Source organism: Dromaius novaehollandiae, chromosome 27 (genome assembly GCF_036370855.1).
Source record: "Dromaius novaehollandiae isolate bDroNov1 chromosome 27, bDroNov1.hap1, whole genome shotgun sequence".
Taxonomy (NCBI): Eukaryota; Metazoa; Chordata; class Aves; order Casuariiformes; family Dromaiidae; genus Dromaius; species Dromaius novaehollandiae.
Window position 1 is genome coordinate 7,617,628 of NC_088124.1, and position 23,145 is coordinate 7,640,772.

General features: G+C 44.6%; 1 protein-coding gene across 1 annotated transcript; it reads right to left on the reverse strand.

The window, feature by feature from the left end:
* Positions 1-940: 940 nt before the first annotated feature.
* PTPN22 (protein tyrosine phosphatase non-receptor type 22) lies at positions 941-23,135 on the reverse strand. Its single transcript, XM_026111812.2, has 22 exons — positions 21,227-23,135; positions 20,436-20,557; positions 16,392-16,500; positions 15,384-15,460; positions 14,316-14,411; positions 13,895-13,933; positions 13,302-13,373; positions 13,147-13,206; positions 12,554-12,696; positions 11,874-11,940; positions 10,871-10,948; positions 10,275-10,367; positions 8,600-8,676; positions 6,920-7,674; positions 5,776-5,859; positions 5,506-5,636; positions 4,927-4,954; positions 4,458-4,538; positions 4,034-4,140; positions 3,321-3,351; positions 2,485-2,562; positions 941-1,581 (listed from the first exon to the last, which is right to left on the reverse strand). The coding sequence occupies exons 1-22, from the start codon at positions 21,237-21,239 to the stop codon at positions 1,517-1,519; spliced, it is 2,406 nt and encodes an 801-aa protein (XP_025967597.2). The 5' UTR covers positions 21,240-23,135; the 3' UTR covers positions 941-1,516.
* Between the last annotated feature and the right edge of the window lie 10 nt (positions 23,136-23,145).

Genomic DNA, 23,145 nt, shown 5'->3' on the forward strand with positions numbered 1-23,145 from the left:
CGGAGCCGCTTCTCCCCGCAGCCGGCGCCTGGCTGCTCGCGAGGGGGAGCGCGGGAGCCGCGGCGGCGGCGGGCGGGGCCGGCCCGGCCCTCCCTGGCGCGCTGGGCGAACCGCGAAATCCGACTGCACTGACGGGAAGGGCCGTTACTGCGCAGTCTGCCACGGCGTAACCGGGGAAAACACTGCTTGTGAGGTCACTGTCACGGAAAAAGCACTTAGTCACCCCAAATACAAGACTGACAGCAGAGTATTTTGTTCACCAGGCAGTTTAATGTCATGTGTATCAGTAATCATGCTAGGAATTCTATAATCCGTGGTCTTTCAACTGCCAGATCAAGAACTCCAAGTACATGAGCCAGATAAACTTTTTATTTTTTACAGCATTTCTCACACAGGTCATAAAATGCTGCATAGATTAAATATGGGCTCACTGAATTTTGGTCCAATGAGTCAAGTCACTACACTGTAAAAGACATTAAATAAAAATAGCTGTCAGTTTTATTCCTTCTGACTTAGTGTCAGAAGTTGTTGTTGTTAATTAAGGCTGCTCTAAATTGAACAGAGGATGGCTCAGGCCCCACAAAGCAAAGATTTGTCCCAGCTCACTTCTGCCTCGTGTACAGGAGAGCACAAAGCCTCCAGCATCTTTGCCTCTCCCCACCTCAGATACAAATAGCTTCTAGATTGGGGCTGGGAGTGTCAGTCTAGAAATCTGTCTAACAAGTTACCTGCCTGAAAGTTTGTGTGTCTGTGTTGAAGCATCAGAAATCCTTACAAACTGCAGTGCCTTTAAAATACATTTATATTTTGATGGCTGTACTTTTTTTCAGATGGTGAGGGCAATTAGGTCAGCTGTTTACATACAGGTTTAGTTTCTATATGAACAATCAAATATCTTAGTCTTACTGACCAAAAATCTAGAAAAATTATCTGACTCAGATAAAAAAAAAAAAGTGAAATTTAATTAACTTACAGAAAGTCTTTCTAAAATCTGAGGTGTTAATTCATCCCAGTACTGTAAACATATAAGCAAATACAGATCTTTGATTACAGTAAAACTATACATGTAAGTGAAGTTACACAGATGCTACGTTTGCAACATCCAGATTCATGTTTTGTGTTGGTCCAGTCCATTGGACTATCATGTCATTCCATTGTCTTCACTGGAACCAACTCCCAGTTAACAGTGCTTTGTTTCAAAGACTTAAGTCCATCATTTTGAAGTCAATACATCCCAAAACAAGATAAAAGTGTCACTTATTAGGATAAAATACCTATTCTTTTTTTCAGCTTCCATCCTGTTGAAAGTTCACTGAAAGTGCCAAGCTGCTGATATTTGTATATTCTTCTTTATTTTAAGACTTTAGTTGATAAAAAGTGTGCAAGTAGTGCCTCAGCTGCAAATATCATGCAACATGCTTTGATGTATTTATTCTGCTGAAAATCTTATCAGGAAGAGCACTTAAGGCATGCCAGCAGGACTTCACAAATCTGTAACAGAATCTATAAAGTTTATCTAAATATTCCATGTTGTTGGCGGATTTCTTGGTCCTTTAGGTTTTGAAAATCGATTTGCAAAGCCTAGGAACAAAATTTTTTTTAATGCAACAAATGTAATTATAGATGTTGATCATGTCATTCCTTAAGATAATATATTTGAAAATACTTGTAATTTCAGTTCTTTCCTGAACTTTAAGATATGCTTGATTTAAAACAACATCCTGTAGTTGAAAGTCAATGGCTGCAAAACCTATATATAGTCTATAAATGTCTGTCAACAAATACTGTCATTATAATAAGTATCAAGAACATAACTAGATTTTATGCCCAATCTAATAAATGACTAATCATTTTAATAGTAGAATTTTAAGGCAAACATAGTGAATCTCCTCTTCTGTATTATACAATATTAGGCAGCAGCCTAATGGAAATGTTACAGCTTTATATTTATCTTCTGCTCTCTCTGTTACCACATAAAGGCTAAGTCTTTCAGATACAGGAAAGCCAAATACGCATTTTTCTCACTCTTTACACACTGATAAATATTTGTCATTGTAGGTTTCAGGGTCTGTGTTTTTTAACCTTCCCTGTTCTTTAATGTTGTAAATGTCTAAAAATAATAATGTTGTAAGTTTCTAAATAATGAATAATGTTGTAAATGTCTAAAAATAATAAGTATTACTTATAATTTTGCAATAAAAGGACAACACAGTTTTATACGTATCCAAAGGCCTAATTCCTGTGCATGCATAGGGACCAGAAAATTAGATAGAACACCAGATAATTGCCACAATACCAGATTAAAAGTGTTCAGAAATACAGACAGTATTCAGGTACATTAAATTATGTAGACACACAATTGTTTGGTCCTATTTTCAGGCATCACTTCACTTGGAAGAATTAGAATTCAGCCCAATGCCTGCATTTTGACGTTTAAATAAAATGTACTTCTTGTATCAAAAAGCGAAGAGAATAAGAACATACCAAACTTAAGAAAAGAGCTTGAATGGTTTGACGGGGCAGATTCTGATGGTTTTGTCAGTGAAGATGGACTACAGATACCTAGAAATACAGTATTAAACTCAAGGAGTTAGCGACCATCTTAATTCCCTGAAAAGCTACTAGATTCATGCGTACCTATGGGAAAACACATGCTGCCACATGCACAGTAAGGCTAGGCACAGATGCTGTTTCAGCACAAAGCAAAGTTGAGTATTTTCCACACTATCTGAGCTTGAATGCCACACAGTTTTAAATGCATTATTTGCTCATAGCAGGGAGTAAATGCACTACTGCAATGCAATCTACCGGGAGGATGTTTGCTCAGAAGTGCTTGAACAGTTTTAAAAAGTCTTATTTTCAAGATATGCATTTTAGTTTTATAATCAAAGGTAACTTAATGAGAAATTCCATATTTATGCTCCAAATGGACTGAAAAGAATCCAGGATGGGACTCAAGTTGATCACGTGCCCCACAGCCTCCCCCTCCCCAATTTTTAGAGCATTTGTCCCACCACAAAGGTTTGAACGACCTGAATAATTCTGTAATTTGGATACACCGGGAGTTGTCTGCCAGGTGCCCAAAGAGAGTCAGAAGGGCTCCACAGCATCCTCATGATATTCCTAAAACAACTGCTACTCTCAAGATGAGATGGTACTCAGCTAGCCAGCAGAGCTCTATATGCCCTACTCCAAAGTAAGCAGAAGTGGAAGGAGTTTCACACTAGACAAGTTCACTTTTTTTGAAGAATTTCAGATATTTCTTTATATACTTGCTTAAAGCCATCAAGAAGATGCACATTAGCTTGAGAGAGACTTACGCTTTCTCACATTTTTCAATATTTTCAAGCTCTGTAAAAAAATGTAAAGAAAAAGAGGGCTTGTTGAAAAAATATTATAGCAAGCATTAAATCAGCAACTCTGATAAAAGGAATTCATTGATCAATATACATGTATTACAGCTCATAAAAAGTATTGTGTAGTGTGTTTGAGACAGCAATGCAGACTTCTGCCACTTGCTTCATCTCTGGCTTTTTTCTAGCCAACACTGAAGCATCCCAGTGATTACAGTTTGTATTATTCTTCCTGTTTTCCTCAAAAACTGGACCATGACATTCCAAAGTACCATAGCTTATAAGGGTAATTAACTAGGGCAGCAAAAAGAGGAAAGTGGTGATGAGTAGAGTCTGTCCTACTTGGGAATCAAGACTCCACATGGGCAACTTTTCCAAGAGGAATTGACAATTCAAGTGGAGAACAGAGGGCTGAGGCATAACCATTCACATAGGTATGACTGTGTTACTCTGTTCCTGTTGCAGACTGAGGTTTTGTTTTCAGTTTTACAACAACATATTTTTACTAGACTTCTTTCCTTGCCCTAAATATAAAAGTGGTCTCAAAAGCAGGCCATTGCTCTCCTACCGTTTATTTTCACATGATCCACAATAAGAAAGTAACAGTAGCTGTAGCTAGAAAGATCACTCCTTCTCACCCTCTCATTTTTCAATAGCTTTTGTTTTGTATTGCTTTGTACCTTGCTTCTCCTGAAGCATGCCACAGGCTCTTTTGACAGTATTTCAGAAGCTTTGTTCTCCAAGTCCCAAGGGCTACTTGTGGGATTCCTTGCAGCAGGCTGCAGACCTGAGAACAATACATCAAAACATTTTTAGTGGTCATTCATGAATCTTCCTGCTTTGTTTCTAAGTGCTTTGCTACTGCTTTTCATTTCCTCTAATACCTCACTCAGCTACAGGAGGGAGAAGTGATTGTAATCTTTCCAGCAAGTCCCCTGGTTTCATTTACTTCCTTTATATCTGCTAAACTCTCCTGCAGTTAAGTCCTGAAGCACTACCATTGGTAATGTTTGGAACAAGTGGGCCACAATCTTCTCAGCTATGTACAGTTTAGGTTAAGTATAAGAATCTCAGTTACATGTAGAGAAAAAAAACGTCACTTACTTGCTGCATCAGCAAGAACAAACGACTCCGGGGTTCTTTCAGGAAGCGGAGGAGGGGAGTTAGAGCGATCCCTGTTTATCTCTAAAACAGCAAAGATAAAAGATTTAGTTACCTGGCTTTTCAAAAAATAAACTGGCAGTTCAATGAGAGGGCCACAGCAATATAACTCGCATTTATCTCAATCCTTTCAAAGGAAACACACAACATGCAGTCAGAGATGCGACTGCTCTTAGCCTAAGGAGACTGAAAGGAACATCACAATAAAGGGATGTAGGGTGATGCAGTGGCTGATTAGGAAATATAAAACTACCAGTTCATTTGGTTGCTGAACTATTTAGTCAGTGAACACAACATATCTGTTGCACTGAGTACTGATCCTAGAGATGTTTACTAAAAGTCTGTTACCATTTAAAGCAGGTTCAGTAGCAAGCAGACCAAAAGATAGTTTATCTCAACATTAAACTTGTACCTGATTGGCAGTTCCGGAGCCTCACACTCTGGAAATGAAAAACAAGGTAATTGAAATTCCTACAGCTAAATGTGATTCTCTTACATTCATGCAAGCCAGAGAAGAAATGATGTTACATGCAAACAGCCTCCCACACACACCTCCATGCTCCTGTAATGGAAGATAGGCTTACGCCTTATTGTTTCACTTTACAAAGCCGTAATTCATCTATGAGATGATCAAAAGATGCTCTTTTTGGATGTGGCACTAACCTAGTTTTTGTTCAGCTCCTGTCTGTTCCACAGGATGATGTGAACCTCAACAGGCCACCTTCTGTCTTAGTTATCCTTCTCTAAAATAGGGCCAATATTTTTCCTATTTTGCATGGGATTTTGGACAATAAATTAATGTTTGGAATGAACTAGATATTGACAAGGAGCCTGACCCAGACTGCTTCTTTATTCCTATCCTGAATCCCGAAATAATTTATGGAAAGCACACACTGCCCAAACTAGGGTCTTTCTCACAGAAGTAGGAAACACGATAAGGAAACTGGCATAGTGATAGTGATAGAGAAGAAATAAAAAGCCACTTATTTACCTTACATGGTCTCAGTCTTACTGAGTCATTAAAAACCTCTGAGTGAGACACACCACTCTGCTCCAGTGAGGTTCCAATGTCTTTATTTCTGGCTGGGGGCTGAAAATCAGAAGCTGCTGGAGGGAATTCACCTAGAAATCATGAAACACGAGACATCACTCCTCATCCCAGGTAGCCAGAGTAAGGCACTACTGGATGCTACAGTAATATACAAGCATAAGGAGGGTCCTCAGAGCACATCTCGGTCACTGCTGTCTTAAATGCACTTACCTGATTCACTGGCCACAATAAATGACTCTGGGGTTCGCTCAGGCAGGGGCGGAGGATCATCATCGTCCGGCTGTGGCAAGAGGGCTGATTGAGGAGACATGGACAGATTACCTGCACGGCACCACATGGCCGGAGAGCTACAGACCTTTGCAGAGACTCTGAGGACTGACTGCTGTTACCCAGACAGGCATCAGAGATTATGATTAAATGCATCTAAAACTCTACGTAAAAATCCGAACAGTCCTCAGCGCCAATTCACTTGCTGTTAGATGAGTGCCCCCAAGGGCGTGCTTCCAGCAGTGTTGACAACAGAATTCCCACTGCATAGGAGACAATTACAAGCGTACATTCCCCCCTGCACACACAGTCTTACAGCTGGTAGTGCTACCGCAACTTGGCTTTTATTTTAACTCCCATGACTTTCCAAAAGTGTCTAGCATCTGGATAACAAAAGAGCACTTGCTACACTGAATCCAGAAGGGTCTGAACAGGACAAAGCTCAGCAATGCCAAAGCTGCAGACAAACGGAAATGTTCTGGTCAGGACTGACTAGAAAAGGAATTCTACCATCTCTATAGGGCAGGAGATAGTTTTAAGGCTACAGATCTAGGCAAGATGCTAAAGTTGAACTCCTGGTTCTCTCTGTCTCAGTGGGGTGCCAGATTTCCCATGTAGGACTCTCTTCAGAAAGCACAAAGGAATTTTTATTGACCTGGAAACTAGTTCCTGAGCAAAAATCATTCCTGGCAGCTTTCTGAGTGTTTCTAAGAGTGCCCTGCTTTAAGAACTGATTGGCACCAATCCTTGTCTTCCTATGACAGCTGTACAACTTATTAGCTGAGGTGACATGGTAGTCCAGAGCTGCTATATGAAGTGAAACCCAAAATCATGCTGTTCTAAAGATGTTGTTTATTTTTATGGAAAAAATTAAGGCAGGATGAAACAATGTGAGGCCCTGTTCTTCCCTCCGCTCCCACTGGAACTGAAACCTGTTTGATTTGTTCTGCAGCTATCAAGAGGGCAATACGCTGAAAGAGCAGCTACAGCCCTTCGTGGATGTTAAAAGGCAACACTCTCCACTCCCTCCAGCATAGCGAAACCCAGAGTGAGCAAGCCCAGCTTGCGACAGTGCTGCAGCACTTACTGAGCGAGGATATCCTCTCATCGTTCAACAGGGGAGCATGCTGGGACACAGGCTTGGGTGGTGGTGAACTGGTCAAGACAGGCTGCACTGGGGGAGTCACAGCACAAGATGGGAAAATGGCATCACGTCCCTCTGCAAAGCACTCAGTAAACACTGGGGATGCAAGATCATCTGAAGAGAGCGATGAGAAGTAAGGATCTTCTGCTGAACAAAGGTAAGGGTGAGGACATTGCCTACTGTTCCTGTGACTTGGGGGGCAGTCCACTGCTCTGCTCGAGCGGTTCATCTCAACAGAGGAAAACCCAGCCTGCTTCTTTACCTGAAAGCTTGAACAGGCATTTGGCAACTGTGAACTCAGAATAGGCTTTACATCCCCTCCATCCCATTCCTGGGCTTCTCTCTGATGTGCCAGCACAAAAGGGGTAGATTTAGTCCGTGTCAGAGGTGCTTTGTCATGAGGCCATCTCCTGCCTATTCCCTTAGGTTTCAGGTTGAGAAGCAGCTGCTCAGAAGAGATGCTGTTGAACTCCAAACTGTGGTGTTTCTGGAGAGCTTCCTCCATGCCCCACTTTTCAGCAACTGCCTTCCCACTGTTGCTGAAGTTCAAAGTCCCAAAGGAAATGGCCTGTCTAATGGGAGGGACTCCGTGCCCAAAGCTGTCATGTACTCCCGTGGCAGACAACAATGTCAGGGATGCTTCACTTTGCACCACAGGAGGATAATGTTGGGGTACATCCTTCTTCTCTTGCCCTGAGCTGCAATAAAGCACAGTAGCATGAAGTCAAAGCCATCTAGTACTTAGAAATCTGTTTCTGCTTATTAATAAGGCCCCACAACATTACTCCTAAGAACAGATCCGTCCTCCAGGAACTTAGAGCTCAGTTTGGCCTCGAGCAATGAGAACATGGAAGGACTATGCAGCCTGGTGCCCTATGTGAACACTGTTAAATGGTGAGCAGAGGAGGCCCCTTTACATAGGTAAACTAAGTGCAGTTTCTGCACTATCGCAATACAGACTATACCAAAAACCAAAACTAGTTACAGAAAGTGGACACGTGCAAACAAAAACATGTCCACAGAAGGATCGTACCCCTCTGTGAAGCTGCCCATGTCTGGAAGCTAGGCTCTTCAGGCACTCAGTTCTTATAGTAAGAAGCACCTGAGTGGCATATGCAAATGAAAGATGCAAACAATCTGGGGGCACCCTGCACTGTGCACAGTTTCACACAGAGAACAGAAATGAATGCACTGGGCTATCTCCAAGTCCATGAGCCTTTTTTTTTTTTTTTTTTTTTTTTTTTTTTTTTTTTTTTTTTAATACTGCCCTACAGAGTGTTTTCAGTTCATATGTGAAACAATTTGTGCAAGCACAACATAAAGCAGACTCAGGGAAGAAGAGGAGGAAAGATAACAGAATGAAGAAGAGAAGCTGAGACTCAGTCTCAGAACCGCATTAATAAGATATGTAGGAATTATGTTAGGAATAAATCTGATCAAATCAAAGTGGGACTCAAAGGAGTTTGCAGATCCTGTTGACAACTTAACTGAAGTGCAAGATTCAAACTGAATTGTCTCATGTAAAACACACACACCTACAGCAGAATACTTAAGTGCATCTTCCTGGAATCATATGTATAACTGGAAATACTAACCCACATGATACTTGTGTAATGGCCTTACCAGTTTGGTAATCTCGGAGAATAAATTTCTTCCACTGGAGTCAGAATTGGCTTGGCTACAAGATGCTTTGTTTGAATCTAGTGAAACAAAAGGATTAGAATACAAGACAGTGAAGAAGAAGAATGCAGAGAACACAAACATGCTATTTCAGGAGATGAAATTTGTGCCAACTACTTTTAATTATTAATGCAGTTTGGAAATGACAAACACCAATTTGGAGCTGAAAATGGAGGACAGATCCTCCTGAACAGCTCTTTCTGTCAGCACCTTTTTAAAATGACAGTACAAAGGGCCATACAACAAGCCAGCTATTCCAAACACCTTTAAAAGAGCCTGAGCAGACAACTCTGCCTTTACACCTCCACACAGGCATTCAGTCTGGCTATGCGGGAGCTGGTTTCATTTGTGACGCTTCTGCATATGACCATCCCCCATGCTCTACAAAGTGCTTTCAGAGGGCAGTGAGGTTTCCACAGGCGAGAGGTTTGGCCAGGAGCTATAGAACCACATCCGGACTTGAACCGTTTTCTGTATTTTATGTCAAGCTAGTCTCCTATCTCCTTTGCTTACAGGCTATCCACAGCACATGAGAAAAAGGCTCTTGCCAGCTATTTTCTCTCTCAGCTCTGTCTTGGAACGAATACCATGTGAATACCATGGCAAAACTGAGGTGCAGGTCCCATTGCAGGATCCCGTTCCCAACGCTTTAGACAGAAGGTTCTGACAAAATAAGCTAGCTGTAACTTTTCAGCCTTTGCCTAAGAATGGCAATGCATTTACTTCAGCAAGAATGGCAATGCATTTACTTCAGCAAGACTGCAAACAAGTACACAGGCAAGGTAAGATTCATGCCAACAATCAGAGAAGAAAGGCAAGAACAAAGAAAAGCCTAACCAGGGATGTGTTGATGTTCCTGTTTGTGCAAATTCATTCCAACAGCACTTCACTCTTCCTAAGAGGTATATCAGATTTGAGAGGCTTTGGCATTGGTTTTCACATGCTACTTTAGCCTTTTTCCCACAGACATACTGTAATGCTAATTATCTCGCTAAAATACCACAATCCAAATTCTCCATGTTGCAGTCTGATGCTCTCAGCCATAGTGCCATGTGCACCCAAGCTTCCTGAACTAGACTGAGACTCACTCTTGCTTACAGACACTCCATGAAATTAAGTTTCACTGGGATGTCCACATGAAAATCAGCCACTCGTGGAGAAAACAGATGCTTTTCTATTCATTCATTACATCAAACAAATATAAAACTATATAGGAAACAGTTCTGAGACAGAGGAAAACTTCTCTCTCCCTTGGGGCCAACTCTTGCGATAAGCACTGGACAATCAAGGAAACAGCTGGATTTTCAAGTTAAGCCATGAAAAGAAGCTCAGTTTGGGCTGGAATCATGTCTCTCCCTCTGTCTTTTTAATCTCTCTTCCTTGCAGGGTATGTACATGTGTAAATGAAATAACAGGTGAGAAACTGGGGTCACATAAAGGACCTGCATAGACTGGAGGCCTCTGTCACAATGTAATTGTGAATAAATAGGACATCCAGTGTAGCCAACAAGGCCCTTCCTTCCAGGTCTGCAGAGGAGAGCTTTGCAGGAGAAATCTAGGTCAAAGCTGGCATGCATGGGACTGCAAAAGGCAGTGTGTTTATCTTGGGGACTTTTACCTGTGAAGCAGCAGAATCTTCTTGGGCATCAAATGCTTTAATCTGCCTTTTCAGGAGTTCAATCACAGCATCATAAACCAGCTCATACTGCTCCTGCATTCCAGACAAAAAAAGCAGACATGAGAGCCAGCACAAGCAGTACTTGTAAGTGGTCATCAGTTACCCAAACCAAACATCACCTCCTAAGAAAAGCTGCCACTTTCCGGTTCGTAGGCAGGACAAATTCTCAGAAGAGATGGAAGCCGCAACTTTCAAGCATTGAGGCTGAAGCATTTGTTTTGGTGTTGGCAGCACAAACAACACTGTTTTGCACTGCATTTCCTCTTCAGTCTGCCTCAGCTGAGAACAGTTCCCACTTTATTTCTTGGACAGTCCCTTTTTTCACACTGTAAGTATTCAATATATGCAACTGAAAACACTAAGCTATTCCAGCTGTCTACAAGGAAATGGTAAGCTACCAAATTCATTTCTGCTAAATCATTCTGTTCAGAAAAGGAACCTGTAAGAACAGTAACAAATCCAAGCAAACCCTCCTGGAGAGAAGTTGAGGTTTCAGTATTGAGAGTATATGAATTGACAAAATTTCCTGCATGTACCTTGGTTTGCACAATTGAAGGCCTTTGCGTGCGCATTTCCTGGATCAGACTAAAAATACTGAAGTTCACTGGAACAATCTTGCAAGAAAGAAAGAAGATTAAAAAATTAAAGACAGATGTAATTCCAAGCAGCTTCCAAGTCATGATGCAGTTTAGACCAGGGTCAGAAGATCAGGCCCGTTACTGCAAGAACTTTTAACGAAGGACCTGCTTAAAATGCCACCTTTGATTATGAGCCATTTTACCTCCTCCCTCCTGTCTTGCAGTCCACAGAAAATACCCTTCTTTGATAATAGCATTGATAACATGGATAACAGCTGTGACAAAAAGGACAAAGGATGAGATACTGATTTCATAGCATCCTGCTCCATCTAGACCAATGGATTCAGGGTTATTACCATACAGAAAATAGACGTTCCTCAGAATCCCAGAAACCTGGCACAAGGCCAGAGATTACTTCACTGTTAAAAGATACATTTTTACCGAAGCAAAGCAAGATGTTAATTTGGAAACCCTGGATTTCTGCTACTAGAGTGTTGCGGGTCAAATACACATAGTAAGCTTGTACTGCAGACTGAAGGCCAAAGCAGAGCCAAGCCCTGTGATCTGAAGATCAGGCTACAAAGGAGTAACAGGAGAGAGGTTTCTACTCTATCTGTACGCTCCAGACCACTTCATAGCATTGGGAGCTATTCACATCAGGGTGTGGAAGGAAGGTTAAGTCTAGCAATGACAATGGACAGCGCGTGCATGATGGAGAGCCTAAACAGAGAGAAAAAGCACAAAGTGGATATCAAGAATCGCCAATTTGGCCGTTGTTCTTCAGTCAGACTACAGGGAGTTCTTATTTACAGTTAGTATATGAAATACGTCTGGATGCAGTCAAAGTGGGGTAAAATTGGGAATAAGGAGAGAAAGAGAGACAGGGAGGGAGCGGGAGGGGAGCGGGAGGGGAGCTACATACAAGTGCCATTTGAATGCACAAGAAAAGACTGACACTTACTCCATCTTTCAGCAGCTTTCGGGTGTAGTCAATAGCACAGATGACTCCTGTTCTCCCACAGCCAGCACTGCAATGAAAGTCACAGCCAGGTTGCTAGCAATAGTCATTTTGAAAATATCCACAGTCCCCTGTGAACCCTATCCCCAACCCACTGTTACGAATCTCACAAGGGCAGCTGCCTCACGTTCACATGCATATCCCCAGAAGGGTGCTAGCTCCTGGTCCCACCGCACGGTCTGCAGTAGAGCAGAACCTCCGTCCCGCACTGCGGACAATGCAGACCAACACTTCTCCCGGTGGCAGCTGTACTCGGTCTCACATAAGACTGTGCCCTTCTCCTCCACCTGGGAACAGCTCTGCTGCGGGAAAGAAAGCCCATCCTGTGAGCAATTCTTCAGTCCTCCTGTGGTGACCAAACTACACGTGGAGATGCATAGTATTCTTGGTCTCTTAACTATATATATTATCCCTGTCCTTTTCCTGATATCCAGCCATACTAGTTACTCACAGGACACTTTTGTCCTTAGAACTTCCTCAGAGGAACTTGGCTCAAGTCTTGTAAAGAAAGAGACGTATGGCAAAGGACCCCGGACCTCTCCTGTATGGACTCTCATAAAGCAAGTGAAAGAAAGTAGGGTGGAACCAGCGGCGCTTCCCTTGTCAGTGCATGAAGCACTCACCTGCAGTGGATGCAGAGCGGAACGTTGTCATCTGGCTGGTAGCAACGAATCTCACAGATGAGCTCCAAAATGGGATCAATGGAAGAGGGAACATCATGGTCTGGCCAGTTTTTATAGTGGAAATGATAGACGGTGCGGATTTTCTATAAAAGAAGAGCAGCACTGTCAAGGGACTGGTCTGTGCCACAGAAGAAGATTGTGCCTCAATGCTTATATGGGCACAGACTTCAGAAATCAACACAGCAAGCGAAAGCTGATATGCTGCAGCCACCTCTAATTCCCTTCTATATTGGTAGACAAAGGCTGCAGGTTAGAAGTGCATTTTGTAACTGTTCTTGGAGATCTTGTCATTTTATGACATTCCTAATACTATTTGCTAACTGCCTCACTGATCCAGGGTCTGACAAACAGCTTCAGAAATTAAGGTTTGAGATTTGATTACTTTTTTATGTCATTACTGCAATTACTGTGAAATCCAAATAGCATAATGAGGGGCATAAAATTTTCTGCACAAAGTGCCCCATATTTCAATATGTTATTTATACAACAAAGCTAGCCAAGTTGCATTACCTGCTTTGACCTTTCCTACTTACTTCATTCAGGGTCACCTTTAAAGTCCTAATCACGTATTCATTTTTCTTGTCTTCAGCTTCCTGCAGAACAATAAGTTAGAGTCACATTTGCTTCAGATGACATTAGTTTCCAATGCACATGATGTGATATGGCATTAAGAGGCAGATATACTCACACAGGCAATGGAGAAAGGACCACACTGCAGGGAAGAGTCACCCACCTCTGCCCAGTACCGCTCACATTTTTTCTGTTGCAAGAAGCAGGAAGTCTGTGGTTATTCACCACTTGCCCACCTGCACTATCTCCTGTCTTACCCTGCCTGACGAAACCCATGCTAAGAGGTCTACTTTTTGCTGCTGACCAGCCTCTAGTCTCTCCCTTGCCTGGAGTCATCAGGACAGGAATTACACCTCTGACAATTTCATCTGTAGATTATCTGTGCCTGTTCCTGACTGCCAGAGCCACAGCTCTGTGTGCAGCTACACAAAGGGGTTTTGTGAGAGGAGAGGAGAGGAGGAAGGATGCAGGGGTGTTTGGGTCTTGCTTGTTTCCCCCCCCCCCCCCTTTTTTTTTTTTTTTTTCCTTCAAAGAGACTAGTTACACTCCTGAAGGTGGTTTAAGGATCTGTAGCTGGCAACTCCAGCGGTCAAGGAATGGTTTGCATCAAACAGAAGCCTGACGTCCTTAATGAGATTTTATAGAAATCTGTGTCCCTCCTCCCTGCCCTGACGCTGTCCCAGCAGAGGCCGTCTCTGATACATTACTCACCTTTCCCATTTCAAACTCCATACAAGCCATGACCACAATCTGCAGAAAGAAAGTTTGTCACAAAAGTCTGAACACAAGTTTCGTATCCAGGCAGAAAAAATTACACTCATCATCTGGGGGCACTTTTCAGCTATGAGGAAGTTACTTGGGCTCTGGTCCTCACAGGCCCACACTGCTGGGTGAACAGGACACTCAGGACATCATCCACTGCACGGGCGCTCAGGGCCCTCGTGCAAAGGCAGCCATGAGCGGGGCCCGTGCCGCAGCGCGTGTGTGATGAAGGCTCACAGGAAAGATGCAGGGCACAAGGGACATCTGGGCACCCCCACCATGACATTCCCACTATCCAGGTCATCACACAGGAGATGAAGTGGCTTTATATACAACTTCAAACAAACAAACATATACATCTACACCTTACCAGGACTTCATACTCCCAAATCATCCTCCAAAAGTCAGTGACAGTAGTGGAGAGAGGACCCTGGGTTGCGATATATGCTCTTGGCCCATAGACACCCTAAAATTGCATTCAGATTAGATTTGGAGAAATATTTGCACAGTTCACTACAAGAAACTAACATCAACCCTCTTGCTGAATCCTATTTCTATCCAAAGACAAAAGCCCATTAAAGACTTGGAAAGGCTTTTATACAATTAAATTTTAGGCACCTAAATTAAGTTAACTAACTTGTGAAATGTTCCCAAAGGCAGAACCCAAGCCAGGGAGATGGGCTTGAGGCGAGACCTACTCCCAAAGACCACAGTTTCTTGCAGCGCATTTGTGGGAGCTTGGAAGCAAACATCCCAACAGCAGATCCAACCCTGCAGCACGCAGCCTGGCATGCCTGTGGCTGCTGGCTGAAGAGAGAACCCTGATCCTTTCACGAAGGTGTGTGCTTCTACTGACAGGTCACACAAATCCCTCAGTCGTGATGGCAGAGATGGAAGGAAACCTGTCTGTACCTGTCACAGAAGGGTCCTGGGCCCAGGAGAGCCTCAGTGCACATGGAGCTCCTCTTAGAGGACTGGCCGGTGCTGGCCTGCCCTGTTCCCTGCCCCTGCAGCGAGCCTCAGCACTGCTGTGGTGCAAAGCTTCCTGCCTGAGCCCTGGTTTCAGGCAGGGCGATTCCGGCTGCAGGCTGTTTTGCACCACTGTCACCCACCAAAGGCAGTAATGCCGATAAGGACGTCAGGGCTGTGAGCCACAAACTGTTCCACCGAACATTAGCACACGTCCCTCGCCCTATAGCCTGGTGCCTCTGTACTGCAAGAAGCATTTCTGATGGGCTCACTCGCTATGCACACCCATTCTCCAGATCAAGGCACAATTCCTGACATACTCCCTATTCTGAATTATCCTGGTGCACAGCACAGGAACTACGTTCTGGTCCTCTCAACTTAGCACAGCTGCAGGGCACAACTCCGCTAGGCAACAGACAGCTGCTACAAATGCCTTTCTGCTGCAAAGCACCATGAAACAAGGCAATACCTTGATGAAGTTGGCATTGATGTAATGAGAATCTGCATCTGATGTGATCAGGGACAGCTCCACTCTGCTGTGGTCAACTGCACACACAAAGGGGAAAGAAGAAAAAGCAGTAACAGTTACTGCTGGTCTACCACAGTAGCACCGTGGGCTAGGGGCTCCTCAGGATGCAACATGAGGTGCTTTGGGGGAGCCCATAATCTGAGAGCTCTTCCCCAGAGCAGAGGAGGAATGGCTGTGCTAGTACCTAACGCCTCCTCCCGCAGCTGCTGACGGCCCCGTACAGACCCGCCGTTGCCCGTGTGCGGGCAGCAGACAGGGATGCTCTCTCCCACCGAGCAGTAGTGCAGGCACAGCCAAGCGCTGCAGCTGCTGCTGCTACCCCAGTGCAGCACTGTCCTCTGACCATGGAGCGACCCAAGCCCAGAGTCTCCCTGCGCTCAAGTCTTACAGGCTGCAACGAGGTCTGTGGATTTAGGGGGTTTTCTTCAAGCTAGAATGGATCAAAGGGACAGTCTGCTCTGACCATAGCTTGGCACAGGGCAGAATTTCCTTTGGAGATTCCTGCACCAAGCCAGGATAAACCACAGCAGTTTTCGCTTGTGGCCTGCTTTGTGCCAGGTGCCATAAGAACACGTGGCTGAAGAGAGCCTCTTCCACGGCATTAGTATGTCATGAAGACATCTTTCTCCAAAGCCCTTCTCTACAAGATCTTGCAAAACAAGTAGTTGCCATGTTACCCAGAAAGCTTCCAAGGATAATCAACAGAGGATGTTTCCTACTGAATGGAAAATTTTCAATCTCTAGAGAATATGTGCCAAAATCTTTCAGAGCATACTCTGATACGGTCAAAGATGAAGCCTTAAATCTGAACAACACAATTCAAGGCCACTTGCCAGGCAGTGATACTCTCACACGCAAGCAATCAGGCAGGCAGACACTCAAGGAAGAGCAGAACTGAGCTAGCAGAAAAGAAAAATTGAATAGGAACATTTGCCATTTCCAACCTACAGGGTAAGATATCCTTGTATCTGTTCTTCTTGATGTTCTCTGGTTGCTCAGATGCTGCTGTAGGGTAGATTTTATCCAACCTGTACTTTGTTGACTGCTTTTTCAGCTTCTGTGATAAAAGAATGGAACAAATTACAGCAAGTGTGTGACATGCAACATACTACTAGAGAGCATGTGTGCAGATCTCTGGGGGTCAGGCTCGCCACCACAAAGCGAGGTCTGCACATTTGATTCCTTCCTGAATGGCTTTTCTCAAGGTACTCAGAGCAAGAAGAGAGACCCAGAAGTCACCTGAGAGACCCAGCAAACACTTCTGAAGCATGGAAAGCGTGTGCCGAGGCAGCGGCCACAGGAGGCCCAGGCACGGAGGCTCTGAAGTGAAACGATGCCTTTATATAGAACACAGCATCTCCCTCACAAACAGCTGAGGCACTGGGGACTCACTCTTAGTATAAATGGCACCCAGTCAAGAGGCAGTAACGATATTAAAACACCTCTAACAAATGACATCAGAAAAGACAGATAAAGCAATTGATTTTTCTCACTTCGGCAAAGATGCTCCCATTCCTAGCTGCAAACAGCAATGGTCAAGCAATTACGGCAGCACAAGAAATCAGAGCAAAGTAGTAACATACACTGATGGAAACAGAGAGAAAAAGAAGCCCTAGGACACACCATTAGAGGTATGAATCTCCAGTCTCTCACTTCCAGGCTAAAGCTCCTGCAGTCCTGGAGAGTTCATGTGCATTTTTCCTGACAAAGCCTAGAATTTGATTTCACTGACATCAGTCTGTTTAAACATGCGCTGTTTGTTCGTTACCATCACCTTTGAAAGTACCATTTTATTGCTGTTGTATTTTTTTTCTTGTGTAATGTTATTGTCTGCCCAACTGCTTTTCTTGCCTCCGAGCAATGGTTTTGATTTCAAACCAAAAGCCATTTCTTTAATAAGTATCTCTGTGGTTTGACACTCTGAAGAGCAAGTCTCACTTTCCCACCACCCTGAAGCCGTGCTTGCACTGACCTTCTGCTGGGCATTATTGCTGGGGTCCAGAGAAGCTGCCTGGAAAGGGAAAACCCTCAGCATTGTGCACATTTACGAAAGAAATGTGTGCAGGAGTGAAAAGCAGAGGAGGAACCACTGGCACACCTGAGTCGCCGGGAGGTGACACAGGTCCTCTTGCCTTGCCGTGTTCCTCGTTAGCAGCTGGGGTTGCTAACAGGAAGTGGAAATAGCGGCTCAGCCACTCGTATGGCAGAGGAAAAACAGAGTCTGCCGGTCTCGGGGTCGCTGGACCAAAATAGCTCAGTGATCAGAGGGGTTTAGCACAGAAGAGATGGCATTTCGCTCTTGTTGATATGGACAAACCCTTTCCCGCACGTCTGAGGGCCTGGAGGCTGTGAGCTCTGACGCAGCGGCACGCGAACCAGCGTTCTGCGAGTGCCTCACCATCTCAGGGCCCCGATTTTTGAGTGCGCAACATGAATTGCTTCAAGGGTCAGTTTGCAGACGACGCCAATGACCTTCCCCCTGGAGCTCATAAGCATCCGCATTTCAGCTCTCCCTAAAACTTCCTGCCCGTTTAGAGAATCCTGGCCCCTGTCCTCACGCGCTGCAGGCCGGACACACCAGCAGCCGCAGGAGAGCGGCAAAACTCCGCCGGACTCCAGCCTGCTCTGGACCAGCACCCTCTGGAACATGCTGCCCTTCGGGGCTCGTAAGCATAAAATTACAGAATGATGATATTGGCAAAAGGCCACAGCGATCAGGAGATGGAGGGCTTTGCAGCTCATATATATTCGATCAAGCCAAGCAACCCCTTAGCAGTACCGCAGATGAAAGGTATACACAGCAGGATACATCTAATCCACAGTATTTCTGTGCATGGAAATTCAGATTCAGATCCAAGTCAGAGTTGCTGTTTTTTTAACATTAAACTGCAGCTTTTTAAACCCTAGATCCTGCTGCTCCTTAGATAAAATACTGCAAGAGCAGCATTTCACTGACCTGGGTGGAATGAGTCAGGGAGAGGGTGCAGGAGGCACAGGATGGTCCATGTGTCCGGTCTCCATTAAGCAAGAACATGGGGACACACACAGTGTGACAGGACTTGTGGAAGCAGGTGAGAAGCAGGATTTTTCATAGACGGTACATCCATGTAACCTCTCGAGCTCTTCTGCTGTATGGTTGCATCCTCTCCCTGCCTCCTTCCAATGCAACCCCAACCTCCAGGATAAGCTTTCAGGGAAGGGAGTTGGAATCACTTAGCACTCAGACCAGCCTTCTCATAGCTAAGGCTCTGAATCACCTTACTTTTCCATCCCTGCAGAATTTGACATAAAGCAGCTTGGGAAATGGCTACATGTGAGAAAGTGAGTGAGAGCAGCAAGGATCAAACTCTGGCTGTGAGACTGCATAAACAGAAAATGGGGACTTAAACAAAAAAAATCCCCTGTCATTTACAGAAGCAGCATCACAATTTACATGTACAAATGCTTGTTCACACAAAAAGAGGGAAGACGGTAGGATGGAGAAATAAGATTGCACATTTCTGCCAAGTTTGGAAGCGTGGGCTGTCACAGTTGTCTGTTAAGGTTTCGGCACTTGCAAAAATGGCAGGAAACTCTGGCCATCTTTGGGAAAATCTCTTCCCAGTACAAGAGGAAATACAGCCCTGACCACTTCTGCCCGCCATCTCTGCCAGATGCCGGCTGTAGACTTGGCTGCTGGAACTAGCCCATGCACCCAGACTCAACACCCCTGCAGCCTCCCACTGCGCAGCACAACCCCAGCGTGGCAGCGAGATGGGGAAATTCAGCAGCCTGTGACAGTGCTTTGTTCCATGGAACAACAGGACTGTTACTGCAGGCTCAGATTAATCACTTCCCTCTGGCCCAGACACCTGAAATCAAGCACTAAACTTTTCCCAGGCGTTTGAAGTGCAGGTCTTCACCGGCAGGACAAAACAGGGTCTGGATCTCATGGGGACTCCTAAATAACCCCTGAACTTTCCCCAGACATCTCTACCTGATGCAACCTGTTTCTGGAGGGGTTTTACCCTTCCCTGCGTCTTCTAAATCTCGGCAATGCCTTTGCTCCTCTGAGCAGCCCAAATAGCCTGCCTCCAGCTGATACATCAAGAGCACTCACCAGATCCCAAATACGTTTCCTACAAGTTTCTAGAGCTATCGGCTCTAACTGTGGATCGCAGTCTAAGTCTCATCCCTGCCACCTAAACAAACACAAAGATGGGAGAGAGCTTACAGACTGGAGCACTGCACAGATCTCAGCCAGCGAGGCAGCGCGGAGCGCAGGTGAAGACGACACCTACCAGCAATTTTTGCTCCTGTTGCCTTTAGGGAAGAAGAAATTTGTTTCCAAGGGTAGTCAGATACACTACCAAACATTACAGCACTCATTCCAGATGGATGCACGAGCGTTTCCATGTAAACTAGCGCAACACCGGAGCCTGGAGAAACTGCCCGTCTGGCTATGCAGATTACTGTCTTCTTCATGCCTTGGCCAAAGTGCCAAATGTCAATGGGACACAGAACTGTCCAGAACCACAAGGCATTTATCTGAATATCTGCTCCTTATTCTGTGGGGGGTGTGTGTGTGTGGGGGGTTTCTAGTGAAACGAAAGAAAACTATCTGAAGTGGCGACTAGAGATTCCTGTCAGAAACAGGTATCTCTCAGATACCAGAGACTGCAAGGGGGAGAAGAGGCAGTGGCACTATACCCCTCACTCTACCCCCAGGGCAAAGTGAAACCGTACCTTGACAAGTGTATTCACAAAGGAGGAAACAGGAAGCACTCGGATAATTATTTAAAAAACAGTTTTACTTTGAATACAAACTATTAAGTTGCTCTTCTGTCTTTACATTCTTTTTGCTCTAGTTAACTCCTGCATCTCATTCTGCTCTAAAATTTATAAAGAAATCTTACTGCCACATGCAAATCTTGTCCCCGTTTGGGGAGAAGTGACTGAGAGGTTCCCTTTAAAATCAACTGAGACACAGAACTGTGCCTTAAGCAAACTTACCAAAAATTCGTCTACAAATTCTTCTTGGTTGAGCTTCTTGCTCTGGGTCCTTTCCAGGTTTTGCAGCAGAATTTCCCTTTGGTCCATGTTGCAAGAGACAGAGCGAGACTGGTCTGCCAAACCTGGGAACGGACATGTCAAATGTGTGTCACAGCGGAAAGCACCAGCCTGGAGAGCACTTGCTGCAGGCTGTGGTTTACTGACTTCATCATAAGTCTTAAAGGAAATTAGTACGTAACAGATACCGTGGTCAAATAACAAAACAAAACACAACCTGGAGCCCTAGCGCCTCCTTTTTAAGCCACACGCAATTCGCTCGTGCCCCCACAGAAAGGGTAAGTAGCACTAAGCCAGGCTCTTCAGCCTCCTCTGCCACCCAGCTTTCATCCCGCTGCTTTCACAAGCAGACCTCAGCGCTCAGAGCGCCGTATGCCACGGAGACAACGGTCTGCCAGGTCCGACTGCCAGGCTCGCCCGCTCTCCGCGGTGCCTTGGCCCTGGCGCGGTCTCCCAAGTGAGAGGCACGCTGGCTAGGTCCCAAGCCCAGTCTTCTCTGCTGAACCGTGAAACATCCAGCCAACACCACTTTTCAGACGGCCTCGGTGAATTCCGGAAAGCCGCCTAAGGAGCGGAGATTTACATCAGCCGGAAGAAGCCACACGGCTGTCAGAGGGATGTCCCTACCAGCGTACAAACTACTTCACTCATGTTCCCATGACCCTCTACCCCAGACAGGGATATTTACACCATTATCGAGCCAAGCAATTTTCCAGCCAACAAAGCAGTCTAACCTGAAGCAAACATGCTCCCTCAGGTGTCTCTTGGCTGGGATGTGTCTTCCATGTGTCCAATTGCTTCCCATATATTGTACAAAAATGATCAGAAATTGGGGATCAGAGGCAATTTCCTCAAAATCTGACTTCTCGGACTGATGAGAACCCATCTGAGTCTCACAAGCGTTCAACAATACGAGATGTCCTCTGCTAAGAGACCTGTCCAAGTCATAGCATGTTCCAGTTCCCACGTTCCCTCACTCATCCTGCATTAACTCAAATACAGACGTTACTCCTTAGGCCCACGCTGTAGCCTACTACAAGGATTGCCTCAACTACAGCATACTAATCTAGGACTGTCTGTTCATTTTTACAAAAGCTTTAAATAAAGCCATTTTGCAGCTGTGTCAGCAAAACATCAGGTTTTGTAAAGTTGTCTAAAATTGGATTAAAAAAACTAGTATCAAATGAATTCTTCCCAGTCCTTTTGCATACGCGGTCAGCAGTGAACCACTGCTCACTTGTGACCTGGCACTAGACACCACTGGAACGTGCTGTCTACGTTCCCCTCTTTTCACCTGGACTCAGATGATAAGCGGCAGGTACACAGAGCAGAGGGATAAGGAACTGGGAAGCCTCGTGCACCAATCCAGACTGAAAACCCGTTTCAGTGCCCTCATCACTTAACTCTGGCAAGCTTGATGAAAAACATGCCATATGACAGTTCAGAGTCCAGTCCTGTGATTTGTGTCTCCCGCTCAGGGAAAATGGACAATCAAATCAGACACCTACTGATTAGATCAGATACTTTTTACCTGTTGAGAAAAAAAAAGATACAGAAACAGGCAACAGGGTAAGAGCAAGGTGCCCTTTTAAAAGGGTAAAAGGGGCTAGAGCAGAGAAGTGGGAGTACTGGGTTCTGTGCACACGATCACAGCTACAGCAAGGGTCCTTCAGTGCTGGCAATACCGGTCTGAAAGACGCTAGCTGGACAAAAATGCGATGTTACTTCGACAACGAAACATACAGGCTCGTATCAGCAGGAACTTCTAAATTACGAGATTGTGGAAGACTCTCCTGGAAAGCCTGACCAAACAAAAAAAGAAAGAGTGCCCCCGGTTTTTGAGTACTATTTCCAGCCAGCATGGCACTGCCTCTGCCACGGTGAAGAAGGATGCATGTATCTGGCAGCTGCTGTCAGCGGAACATCTGAACGCACCCAGTTCATCTGGTCACAGGAGGCTGCACTGCGTTGTGAAATAGTCAGAAGGGAAGGTTTCAAACGCAGAACATCTTGTGACTGGAAGAGTCCCTAAAACAATACGCAAAATCCACAGTTCCCCTTCACATTTGTAACTTTGTCTGTTTTCCACATTAACTGTAACATATTATTAAAGAACTCTTTAGACAGATGTTAAGCACATGAACCCAGCCTGCACATTTTATGCAGAAACTGCAAAACAGTTTCTGAACAAAGAAGTAATACCCATTAGCATACTTCAGGTCAACTCCTCCAGCCAGAATTCCCCTCTTCTAGTAGTTTCTGCTAGAAGACAGGGTCAAAATCTTTTGACTCAGAAGACTTTAAAAAACAAATGAATGATGCCAGCCTATTTCGCTTCACATGTATTCATGTGAACTTCATGGACTTCAGCTGTCCCAAGCTTAGTTAAAATCGAGAAGAGAAACAGAGTTACTGGATGTATTTCCCTGTCTGTGTTTTCTCACAAATCCGGTACAGAATAGCTTACCTTTGGACAAGGTTTTTGCACCAAGTGCTAAGAGGCAAAGAACTACTAATCATTGAAATAGGCATCACTGTTAGTTTAAATTAAACACAAATTTTAATTTTGTAAAAACTAGTCTTGGAACCACCTCAGAGGAACAGAGACATGTTTAGAATATCCAATGAAAATGTGCTTTAAAACAAATATTCA

Coding starts and splice junctions, on each gene's coding strand:
- PTPN22 (XM_026111812.2), bottom strand. Junction 14,412..15,383: donor TCAATGCCAACTTCATCAAG/GTATTGCCTTGT, acceptor ATGCAATTTTAG/GGTGTCTATGGGCCAAGAGC. Junction 11,941..12,553: donor CCGCTCTGCATCCACTGCAG/GTGAGTGCTTCA, acceptor CTTTCATTGCAG/TGCTGGCTGTGGGAGAACAG.